Source organism: Oreochromis aureus, linkage group 5 (assembly GCF_013358895.1).
Source record: "Oreochromis aureus strain Israel breed Guangdong linkage group 5, ZZ_aureus, whole genome shotgun sequence".
Taxonomy (NCBI): Eukaryota; Metazoa; Chordata; class Actinopteri; order Cichliformes; family Cichlidae; genus Oreochromis; species Oreochromis aureus.
In genome coordinates this window covers 12,143,862-12,156,291 of record NC_052946.1, presented here as the reverse complement: position 1 = coordinate 12,156,291, position 12,430 = coordinate 12,143,862, and the positions used below count along the sequence as shown (strand labels likewise).

General features: G+C 43.3%; 1 protein-coding gene across 1 annotated transcript in view; it reads left to right on the top strand.

Annotated features, from left to right (window-relative positions):
• Nucleotides 1-12,430, top strand: part of slc25a26 (solute carrier family 25 member 26) — a 57,406-nt gene that overhangs the window by 41,950 nt on the left and 3,026 nt on the right. Inside the window, exons 8-9 of the mRNA XM_031752441.2 lie at nt 1,851-1,915; nt 9,779-9,852. Of these exons, the coding sequence (XP_031608301.1) occupies nt 1,851-1,915; nt 9,779-9,852 (139 nt within the window). The remainder of the gene's footprint in view (nt 1-1,850; nt 1,916-9,778; nt 9,853-12,430) is intronic.

Sequence of the window (12,430 nt, the reverse complement as noted above, 5' to 3'; positions counted from 1 at the left end):
GTATTTATTATAGTGGCTTTCCGTACTTGGAGTTTCAGTGTAACCACAGACTGAAATCTTGACCCAGGGCCATATAGCAGCAGCGCTGTCCTTCATGGAAGAAAATCTGCAGCACCATCTGTCTTTCCACCCAGTCTTGCATTTTTTGTGATGAAAAATCAAAACCTGAATGTAAAGACATATTTCAGCAAAAGAACAGTTCTGCAGTCCAGTCCGTGGAGCATTTATTGGACTTTTACAGCTTTCAGTCCATAACTCTTAAAATGCTACAGTGTGCCAGACAGGACAGGAAGATGGAGGTTAGGTGATCTGGGGGGGTGATGCTGAGATTGAAGTGTGGCTGATGGAGAGAAAATACACAACACAGCACCCTGAGGAATTAGGACGTGGCCTTTAGCCATCCCCCATCTGGGCTGTGGTCTCAGTGAAAAGAAGATTGTAGATAGAGATGCTTCAAAAGAAATAAGTGTGACAGTGGGTGTCATTTTAAAGAGGAAACCCCGTTTGGATTTACTGAAGGATTTCTGCACGAGCTCGCTTGAACCTCTCGTGCACCTAGTAATTGTGAATGATGTCAAATTGCTGCACCTAATTTCTTGTTTCGCTAGTTCCTCATGAAATAATACAAAATTGGTGGCTCAAGACTGCACTGTTCACTATATGCAAATAGTATTTGAGCAGTCAGGCAGCCTGGTCATTGGTTTGAGAATATGTATTTGTAGAGAGAACAATGTGGGATGAAGGGGCGGGGGGGTGTGCTCTGGGTCCAGGGTAGGAGTCAAGTTCACGTCCCTACGTGACCAAGCTGCTATCCAAGAGGGATCCTCAAGTTTCAGTCACTTCCCCTAACATTGCGCTTCACACTCACTCTCTCTCACTCATACATAATCTGCTTGACGCTGGAAATGCTCACACAGGCGTGTTTAATCATCCCAGATATCTCTATGAGTATCCTGCGGTGATTTATGGCAGCTTTCAGCCTGTGTAGACACCATCGTATCAGTCACCTTCATCACCTTCACGTCCCCCACTTACCAAGTTTAGATTATTTAATTGAGCGCTAGACATGTGAGATTATTTATTGGGATAATTGTAGTAAAGCATGCTACAGTAAGACAGCTGTACTGTTTTATTCTTGAACTTATCCCCCTCCCACAGCAGAGAACAAAAGCCATCTATTATAATTAGCTATTAACTATAAACCCTAACGCGGTTTTCCTGCAGCTCCACCTCACTTACAGTCACATTGCTCCTCAGTGGCCCATATAGATATGTTTACCAAGAACAGTTGCTATGTTTGTGGCAGGGCGACACACACGTAACACACACTTTCTCAGTTATACACACTCTTCCGTTCACTGGAGACTGCTCTGGATTTTGCTGCCTATCCAGCTTCCAACTTGTGGAGTGTTAGGAGGGAATTTGGGGTGGAACTTCTCTATAAAGCTCACAGGAGTGAGTGTGTGTTTTAGGGGGTCTGCGTGGCTTTTTTGCATGCATGTGCATATAATCAGGTGTGTGTGTGTGTGTGTTTATAGCTCAGGGGAAGACGTGGGCTGGACGAAGCTGTAGAAAAGGGGGAGCTGGGAATAGAAGTGCGTCTCTGGTTTTTGTGGTCTAATAACAGGGGAAGGTCTGGGACTTGGAATATTATGATTTTATGAACTTAATGGAGTTGAGGGCCAATAGTTCTTGTGTTTATTGCTGAATTAATACATTACTGTAACTGTGGTTAAGTAATTGGTCTCTTTTATGGGTTTATTTTTAATATTAAAGTCTGTTCTGAGAGCATAGAGTACGGGCCTCTTATGTTTGCACTTTGCTGAACGTGTTTATGTGTCTTTCTGTAGGTGCGGTAGCTGCGTTTGTTACCACTCCTCTTGACGTGGCAAAGACCAGGATCATGCTCGCAAAGGTATACACACTTTAAACACGGCCACACAGCACAACGCCTCCTCTGGCAGCGAATTCTTAAACACTGCTGTCAGGTGATGCCTCCCAGGCGGGGAGCTGAGCGACCCCCGCAGTCGTCGTGAGCACGTTTCGACAGTGTCAGCATGCAGGACCGGAGCAGGCCGAGGTAGCGCCGGGACATTAGTGACACCTGCGTGCACATATATCACCTCACCTGGAATATGGACCATTTCGGGAAGACGCTGTTTGTGCGAATGGTTAGTGTTAAGAGTGTGGACATGTTACTACTTCAGGAGAATTTCCATCCCGAGGCTGCTTGTCACTGAGAGGTGAAGCAGAGGCCCATTGTCCCTCCGGTTAACTCTCCTACTATGTCCGTCTTCTAAGGCGACTCCCCCCCCCCAATCACCCCCCAATCCTCGTGTTCTGCGAATCCTCCTCTTCCTCCCTCTCCTCGCCACCTTTTTTCTCTTCTGGCTCGCTCTAACTGTATGTCTGGCTTCCCTCACTTTGTCCTGTGTGTGTGTGTGTGTGTGTGTGTGTGTGTGTGTGTATGTGTGTGTGTATAAAGGGTAGTGAGTTCAGAGTAACCTCAATCGGCCCCCCACAGACACACACACACACGCACGCACACACACGCACGCACGCACACACACACACACACACACACACACACGTGCACACTTACACTGTCCTTGGAGAAGACACAGTGTTCCATTCCCACCTCGTCCTAACTAATGAGACACTGAAATTAACATAAGACTCCGACAGTCTTGATCTCTGGTGAGAAGCCGTTGGCTGTAGGTGGAACACTGTGTTACAAAAGCTTCCTGTAAACATTATCTGAAACACAGCTGCTGTAATTTAACCACCAGCAGAGGACTTGGCCTGCATCGAGTTTCAGTTATAACTTTATAAGGCCAAGTTTTTGATTCACTAAAGGCGCCACAGGTGAGCTTAGAAAAGAAGAGTGAAACGAGAATGTGCTGCTATGCAGTTTAAAGCGCTTCTACTTCCTGTTTAAAGTCTGTCCACATTCACTTTACTACAAGGAGGGTTAAATATACGTGTGCATCTTAGACTTTCATTTTTTGTCATTTAACTCAAAAAATGTAAGCTTTCATATATGCTACATTCATGACATGTAAAGTGAAATAACTTCGAGCCTTTTTTTGTTTTAAATTTTAGGATGATGGCTTGCAGTTCATGACAATCAGAAACTCAATATTATTAATCTCCGGCTCTCTTATACAGTGTGTCTTTTGTCCTGTTTTCTCCTCTCACCCTCAACTGGTTGTGGCGGATGGTCACCCCTCCCTGAGCCTGCTTCTGCTGGAGGGTTTCTTCCTGTTGAAAGGGAGTTTTTCTTTCCCACTGTTGCCAAGTGCTTGCTCACAGGGGCTAATCTGATCATTAGGGTTTTTTTGTGTTATTTGAGAGTCTTTATCTTACAATATAAAGCACCTGGAGATAACTGTTGTTGTGATTTGGTGCTGTAGAATTAATATTAAATTGAAGTGAAAAAGTGAAAAGTCTGCATGAATCGCTGGACTTCAAACACCTTGGATTCTGTGCCTCTGCATGCTTCCTCCAGACTCCAGGACCTTTGTTTTTCAGTAAAGTAAAAATGTGCTTTGATCAGAGTTGCAGTCTTACACGCCTCTCTGCACCTTTCTCCTGCTACCCCCCCAAAAACCCATCTCCATTGAGACTGTGTCAGCTCCCAAAGAGACAAAAAACAAACTAAAAACCAGCAATAAACAACTTAAACATAAAAAATCAAAAAGAAAGAACAATACAGTATCCACATCTGAACCAAAGAGTAAAACAGTGAAATGTGGATTATTAAATATTAGGTCTCTCTCCTCCAAGTCTCTGTTACATGACTTAATAATTGATCAACAAATCGATTTACTCTGCCTTACAGAAACCTGGTTGCAGCAGGATGATTATGTTAGTTTAAATGAATCAACACCCCCGAGTCATTCTAACTACCAGAAATCTCGAAGCACAGGCCGAGGGGGCGGTGTGGCAGCAATTTTTCACACCAGCCTATTAATTAACGAAAGACCAAGACAGACTTTTAATTCATTTGAAAGCCTGATGCTTAGCCTTGTCCACCCCAGCTGTAAAACTCAGAAACCAGTCTTACTTGTTATCATATATCGTCCACCTGGGCCTTACACAGAGTTTCTCTCTGATTTCTCAGACTTTTATCTGATTTAGTGCTCAGCTCAGATAAAATAATTATTGTGGGTGATTTTAACATCCATGTAGATGCTAAAAATGACAGCCTCAACATCGCATTTAATCTGTTATTAGACTCAATTGGCTTCTCTCAAAATGTAAAAGAACCCACCCACCACTTTAATCACACTCTAGATCTTGTTTTAACATATGGCATAGAAACTGGACATTTAACAGTGTTTCCTGAAAATCCTCTGCTGTCTGATCATTTCCTGATAACATTTACATTTACAATAATTGATTACACAGCAGTGGAGAGTCGACTTTATCACAGTAGATGTCTTTCTGAAAGTGCTGTAACTAAGTTTAAGAATATAATCCACCCACTGTTATCATCTTCAATGGCCTGTACCAACATAGAGCTGAGCAGCTACCTGAACGCTACTCCAACAGAGGTCGATTATCTTATTAATAATTTTACCTCCTCACTACGTACGACTCTGGATACTGTAGCTCCTGTGAAAACTAAGGCCTCAAATCCGAAGTACCTGACTCCGTGGTATAATTCTCAAACACGTAGCCTAAAGCAGATAACTCGTAAGCTGGAGAGGAAATGGCGTGTCACAAATTTAGAGGATCATCATTTAGCCTGGAGAAATAGTTTGTTGCTTTATAAGAAAGCCCTCCATAAAAGCCAGAACATCTTACTATTCGTCACTGATTGAAGAAAATAAGAACAACCCCAGGTTTCTCTTCAGCACTGTAGCCAGGCTGACAAAAAGCCAGAGCTCTACTGAGCCAACAATCCCTTTAACGTTAACTAGTAATGACTTCATGAACCTCTTCACAAATAAAATTTTTTATCATTAGAGAAAAAATTACCAATAATCATCCCACAGATGTAATATTATCTACAGCTACTTTTAGTACCATCGATGTTAAGTTAGACTCTTTTTCTCCAATTGATCTTTCTGAGTTAAATTCAATAATTAATTCCTCCAAACCATCAACGTGTCTTTTAGATCCCATTCCTACAAAACTGCTCAAAGAAGTCCTGCCATTAATTAATTCTTCAATCTTAAATATGATCAACCTATCTCTAATAATCGGCTATGTACCACAGGCCTTCAAGGTGGCTGTAGTTAAACCTTTACTTAAAAAGCCATCTCTAGACCCAGCTGTCTTAGCCAATTATAGGCCAATCTCCAACCTTCCTTTCATATCAAACATCCTTGAAAGAGTAGTTGTCAAACAGCTAACTGATCATCTGCAGAGGAATGGCTTATTTGAAGCGTTTCAGTCAGGTTTCAGAGCTCAGCACAGCACAGAAACAGCTTTAGTGAAGGTTACAAATGATCTTCTTATGGCCTCTGACAGTGGACTCATCTCTGTGCTTGTCCTGCTAGACCTCAGTGCTGCGTTCGATACTGTTGACCATAATATCCTATTAGAGCGATTAGAACATGCTGTAGGTATTACAGGTACTGCGCTGCAGTGGTTTGTATCATATCTATCTAATAGACTCCAATTTGTTCAAGTAAATGGAGAGTCCTCTTCACACACTAAGGTCAATTATGGAGTTCCACAGGGTTCAGTGCTAGGACCAATTCTGTTTACATTATACATGCTTCCCTTAGGCAGCATCATTAGAAGACATAGCATAAATTTTCACTGCTATGCAGATGACACGCAGCTCTATCTATCCATGAAGCCAGGTAACACACACCAATTAGTTAAACTGCAGGAATGTCTTAAAGACATAAAGACCTGGATGGCCGCTAACTTTCTGCTTCTTAATTCAGATAAAACTGAGGTTATTGTACTCGGCCCTGAAAATCTTAGAATTATAGTATCTAAGCAGATTCTTACTCTGGATGGCATTACCTTGGCCTCCAGTAATGCTGTGAGGAACCTTGGAGTCATTTTTGACCAAGACATGTCCTTCAACGCACATATTAAACAAATATGTAAGACTGCTTTCTTCCATTTGCGCAACATCTCTAAAATTAGAAATATCCTGTCTCAGAGTGATGCTGAAAAACTAGTTCATGCATTTATTACTTCCAGGCTGGACTACTGTAATTCTTTATTATCAGGAAGTCCTAAAAACTCGCTGAAAAACCTTCAGCTAATCCAAAATGCTGCAGCAAGAGTCCTGACAGGGACTAGAAAGAGAGAGCATATTTCTCCTGTTTTGGCTTCCCTTCATTGGCTTCCTGTTAAATCCAGAATTGAATTCAAAATCCTGCTCCTCACATACAAGGTCTTAAATAATCAGGCCCCATCTTATCTTAATGACCTTGTAGTATCATATCACCCTATTAGAGCACTTCGCTCTCGCTCTGCAGGCCTACTTGCTGTCCCTAGAGTGTTTAAAAGTAGAATGGGAGGGAGAGCCTTCAGTTTTCAGGCCCCTCTTCTGTGGAACCAGCTTCCAATTTGGATTCGGGAGACAGACACTATCTCTACTTTCAAGATTAGGCTTAAAACTTTCCTTTTTGCTAAAGCATATAGTTAGGGCTGGACCAGGTGACCCTGAATCCTCCCTTAGTTATGCTGCAATAGACGTGAGGCTGCCGGGATTCCCATGATGCATTGAGTTTTTCCTTCCAGTCACCTTTCTCACTCACTATGTGCTAACAGACCTCTCTGCATCGAATCATATCTGTTATTAATCTCTGTCTCTCTTCCACAGCATGTCTTTCATCCTGTTTTCCTTCTTTCACCCCAACCGGTCACAGCAGATGGCCCCGCCCCTCCCTGAGCCTGGTTCTGCCGGAGGTTTCTTCCTGTTAAAGGGAGTTTTCCTTCCCACTGTCGCCAAAGTGCTTGCTCATAGGGGGTCATATGATTGTTGGGTTTTTCTCTGTATTTATTATTGTGCAATCTACTGTACAATATAAAGCGCCTTGAGGCGACTTTTGTTGTGATTTGGTGCTGTATAAATAAAATTGAATTGAATCTGAAAATAAGACTTTGGGCCGCTGAGCAGCAGTGGTTGTTGTAGCTTGTGCTGGTTCCTACCACACTTTCCCCTTCCAGTCCACTTTCTTTTTATTCTTCAGCACAGCACTCTGCCAACATCCTCCACATGGAGGGTGTCAGTGATCATCATCATCATCTGGACAACGGTTAAGTCAGCAGGCTTTCCAATCGTGGCGGCGTGCACTGAACTACCTTTGAGTATAAATACTGTTGAATTGTAATTTAGTCAAACTTGAAATGAAAAATTCTAATAATTTGAGATACTGGATTTTGAATTTTCATGAACATCAATCGCTAAACTAAGCTGCAGATTATTTTCTCCAGTAACCTCAAATCACCATGTTTAGGAGTTGGAGAAAGTGATAATAATGCCAATAAATGTCTAGTTATGATGAACAGTTTAAAGCTGTGATATTGAGTTTATATTCACAACCTGGAAACAATAAATCTTTGGCATTTTTTTTTTCCAATTACTGAAAAAAACCCTGAAAAACATCATATTTAATGGCTGTGATGTATTTCCTGTCAGTCAAATTAGCAACCAGTGGTCCTGACAGTTCTTAAAGTGGTGCTGAAAATGAAATTGTAAACTATTTTTTTGTGAAAATTATAAGTAAATTAGCTCTAAATTATTTCCCTTTGACATCAGAATTTATACAGTCCCAATCAAAAGTTTAAGACCACTTGAAAAACTGCAAAAAGTTATATTTTGCATGGTTACTTCCAAGTAGAGCTTCAACATGCAACAAGAAGAAATGGGAGTGAGACACAACTTTTTTTTGAACATGCAGTTTATTGAAAACAACACTTAAACTGAAACAGGCTGTTTTACAGCTGATCACAAGTTTAGGACCACATGCATTTAAAAGGCCAAATCTGTGCAAAAGTGTGGATTCATTGTCATTTTCTGTCAGGTAGTCACACTGTCATGACGTTCCGATGGCAAAGTGCGGGGGGGGGGGTGTGTTACGGGTTTTTTGGAGGTGTGGTCCTAAGCTTTTGATCAGCTGTAAAACAACCTGTTTCAGTTTAAGCATTGTTTTCAAAAAATGTTTTGTTTCACTCCCATTTTTTCTTGTTGCATTTTGAAGCTCTACTTGGAACCTTGTTAAGATCCAACTATGCAAAATATGATTTTTTTTTGCCATTTTTCAAGTGATCTTAAACTTTTGATCGGGATTGTATTTCCGCCAGAGGTGCTATACTTATGGAGAAATCGCATTTTTAGGGGCTCAGGTTTGGTGCCGTTCGGTTGGCTCCTGGCTCCAAGTCCAGGCAGGAGCGTTGAAGAAAGACAGACAGAGCAGGTCTGGTGTTGACTGTAGACGCTTTAGATCCGGACTATGGGGGGGAAACTGGGTGTTGGAACTTGTCACATCAGTTTTCTTCCCACAGGACACAGAATGAAAGACTGGCGTTGTACAGTATGCAGCCTAGCGCAGCCAAGACCCAGGCGGGCCGCCCTGGACGAGCAAAGCCCCTCCAGGACAGGACTGCCTGCAGCAGTGGCAGTGTGCCTGTTGTACCACAGAGCTGCCTCATACCTCCTATGCTGCTACTGCACAACACTGGTCTTCTTAGAGTTTGGGATTTCTGCCTGTTCATCACAGTGCTGCCATCAGTGCCATGTGTTTCATGTAATATCCACTGAAACCAACTGTGGCAAAGACAGGAGTCAGTGCAACACTTTATAGAGCAGCCGTTACTGTTCAGACATTTCACAGGAAGCATAGTGGATGCAAGAAAACCCAGAAAAACACATCAAGAAGCACTTTTAAATATTATATTTGGACAACAAAAAAAACACGAATCAGGAGAAGAAACTCATAAACTGAGATGCATAAAGATATTTTTGTATGTCAGCATAAGTTAGACAGGGCCTGTGTGTGTGTGTCTGTGTGTGTGTGTGTTTTGGACACCCTGTTCCACCATTCCCTCGTTCCACCATTCCACAGCAGTAAAGGAAAAGAAAACTTGTCAGGCCAGAAGAGGAGGGGGCGGGGGTGGATTCATTTCTCAGCCACCTGTCTCCAACAGAAACACAAGAAATAGGGGTGTTTTTCCCATTTCCGTGAAGAAAAGAAGCATGAATCCGACTCGCGATTTACAGCGGATGCTGCAGACTGTTTCCTACATGTTCGACAAGCTGCAGCATGGATCGCTGTGTGCACACCAACAGACAAACTCCTCAAGCCTGTGCTCAGCTCCCTCCTGCTTATTCAAATCTCACAACTGCCTCTTCCATTTCTATCTTCCTTCCTTTTAAACTGAAGCCACCCACCATCACTTAACCCAATGTGGCCTTATCGTGCCGCTCTCATACCCCTGTGACGCTCCACGCTGACGGATTCAAAACTCTCTAGCCAGCTAATCCATTTAGTATAAATAAAACGACCGGACTGGCAGGAGGAGAGGGAGACAAGGAGAACTTGTTGAGTGTGTTTTTTTGGGTGGGCAGCTGGTTGGGTGTGTTTCTGAGCGGGTGCTGGAGGTGACACCTGCGCTGACACAGCTGTCCATGAGCAGAAAGGGGGGGAGGGAGGCTGGAGGAAGCTGGGCTAAGGAAGACTAAACAGGGTGTCTGTCTGAGGAGCAGGAAGCACGGGAGACAATTTATCAGTCATCGCACCTCTATTTGTGCTCTCCAGGTCCCTCTTTCTGTCTCACTCTCTCTCTCTCTCTCTCTCTGCAGGCCGGCTCAACCACAGCGAGCGGCAACATCCCACTGGTGCTCTACGATGTGTGGAGGAGTAGGGGCATTGCAGGGTGAGTGTGTGTTCGTGTGTATCTTGATTTTGGTGAAACATTCAAAGACCTTTGTGATTGTTTAAAACCAAACAGCCTCTTTACACAAACCATTTTATCCCAGGCCACTTTAGAAAGCTCGTATTTTACATGATTTGATTTAACCCGGCTCCCGATCCCTCGCGTAATCAAGTTTGATAGAGCGGTTCCTCCAGGGAGCGTGAATTTACAGCCCCGGCTGAAAAATGAGATGTATAAAAGCTTTTCCTGCCGACTTGCTGCAGCGCCTTATTGATTAAGGTGTTACGAGGGGCCAAGTGAAGGGGTTTATTTAAGTGTTTTGATGTGTTTATGATGCGCACTGGACAAAAGGCCAGGTCTAATGGGGTCCACAGAGGGCCGCCAGCACTAAAACAAACCTCAGTCCCGGTGAGTAATAGGCCTGCTTGTGTACAGGCTGCCATCGTTTAGTTGGGATGCACCCCGGCGTAATGCTCACAGCAGATTTGGTTTGGGGCTGGGCCAAACGCTAGTAGGATGTTGCTCTCCCCCTTCTCTGGCTCGCGAACACACGCACACACAAGCAAATTTTGTGTTTGTTTTTAGCGGATACAGTCCTGGAATCCAATCAGAGCCAAGGGTGATTCCCTAAAACCGCTTTCAAACATTAGTAACAGTCTGGGCATCATTTTTAATAAAGATCACGTCTGAGACTTCATTAGAATCTCAGTGAGCTGATAGTTGGCAGGCCCCCGTGGAAAAACCCTAACTACAAGTCCCACTGTCCCTGCTGCAGCACAGAAGAACTGTTTAAAGCTCTGCAGCACATGGAAATCTTTTTTTTGTCTCCCTCTTCTTCTAATTTCACTCACTGTATCATCATCCTGGGCTCAGCTGTGTCTCAGCTGCACCCGGAGAACAAGGACCATAAGCTTAAAATGGCAAACTCTTTCTTTCTTTCTTTTTTCTCCTCCATGATGCGATGTAACCACAGAAGGTGAAGAATGAGAACAAAGAGAGGAGCTAAGAGACACATTAAATGCAGAAACAAAGGAGAGTGTTTAAAAAGTTTTTTTTTTAAGTACAAGGGGAGGAGTGGGGGGGTCTGTTTTACCACAGGGCCAAAGGCCCGGTGGTTGCACTGGTGCATGCCTGATACAGATTGCTGGGGCTTTAAAGCTGTAATTATGGTAATAGGCCCAATTGCTGTGTAGTGAAGCTCTAAAGTGCTTCCATGTGTATGCCATGCCCCAGAGAGCCCGGGTTAGGAGAGAGCAGTGCAGTTCACTGGCCTACCCCACTAACCTGCAGGATAACCAAACACGGCTATGAGTCATGTCAAAATAAAGACTAATGGGCAACGTGTCCTCGAGGCTCTCTGATTGGCTCTTTGTGCAAACCAGAATAGAAGAAAAGCAAATAAGTAACACGCTCTCACCTCACACACACAGAAACCTGTGGTAAAGTGCAATCGTACTTTTCTGTTATTGGTCCTGCAACACAGCATGACTCCGCTCATGCTGTGTTGCAGGAAACAGTAAAGCTGTGCTGCAAAGACACAATGATGAGCAACTGTCCGCCCATCATTTAAGCCTGTCCCTGTTTTTGTCCCGTAAATATCTCGAGGACTCCAGAACATTCTTGCTTTAGATAGGATTTCTGGGAAAAGGTGTCTGTCTTATTCTCAAACTTTTCCTACAGCGCTGCGCTGAGGAAACACAGAAGAGATTAAATAGATTTTACAGACTGTTGTTTCCTTCTGCAACAAGTGGGGAGAAACCATGTTTACTAGAATGCCATGTTAATTCAGCCTGTAGCACAGGTGTCGACTACAGAGGGAGTTATTTGCAAGGATTTATCAAATACATGTAGCGTCTTCCAGAATTCCTCAGCCACATCTGAACAGTATTAAAGAAAATGTCACTTATTCTTTTTTTTAATATTAGACTAAAACATAGCCGTGCAGCACAGAAAGTGCTTGTTAGAGGCTCAGTGGTTTGTGCTATCTGTTCAGATGAAAAATGTCCACCATCACTGCAGTTATAGTTATATAACAGATAAAGATAACACAGAGGAAACAGGGTGACTACAGATGAGTAATTTGTTTTCCAGACACTGATTATTTAGTGTTTTTTTTAAGGGAAAGTGTGCTCGAGTCTGTTTTTGTCTCTGCAGCTATCGTCCCCATTTTCTACACCCAGTCCCTGCTAGAAGAACATAAAAAAGATTGATCTTCCTCAGATTTGTTGAAGACCCAAACACGTTAGAGTCGGTCCTCTTTCCTCTTAAATTTATCCTTTCAAAGAGTTTCCGAGTACGGCTACTTTTTTTTTTCTTGGAACGCGTTCCTAAACGAGTGCCAGAAATTTGCTTTCAGATACATTTGAAGATTTCTCTCCCTCTCTCTTCTTAAGCAGCACCGGCATATTTCTTCACCGCGACCAAAACATTTTGCCTGAGCTCACAGCGGTTCCTCCGTACTGTCCTGCCGAGCTTTGAAACTATATTTAGCCCGGTTCCTCGGGAGAGGCGATTGGCCGACAATAGGGGGATGACAGCTCTCTGTGGATGGCCAGGCCGTGATGTCAGAGTGAGTCGA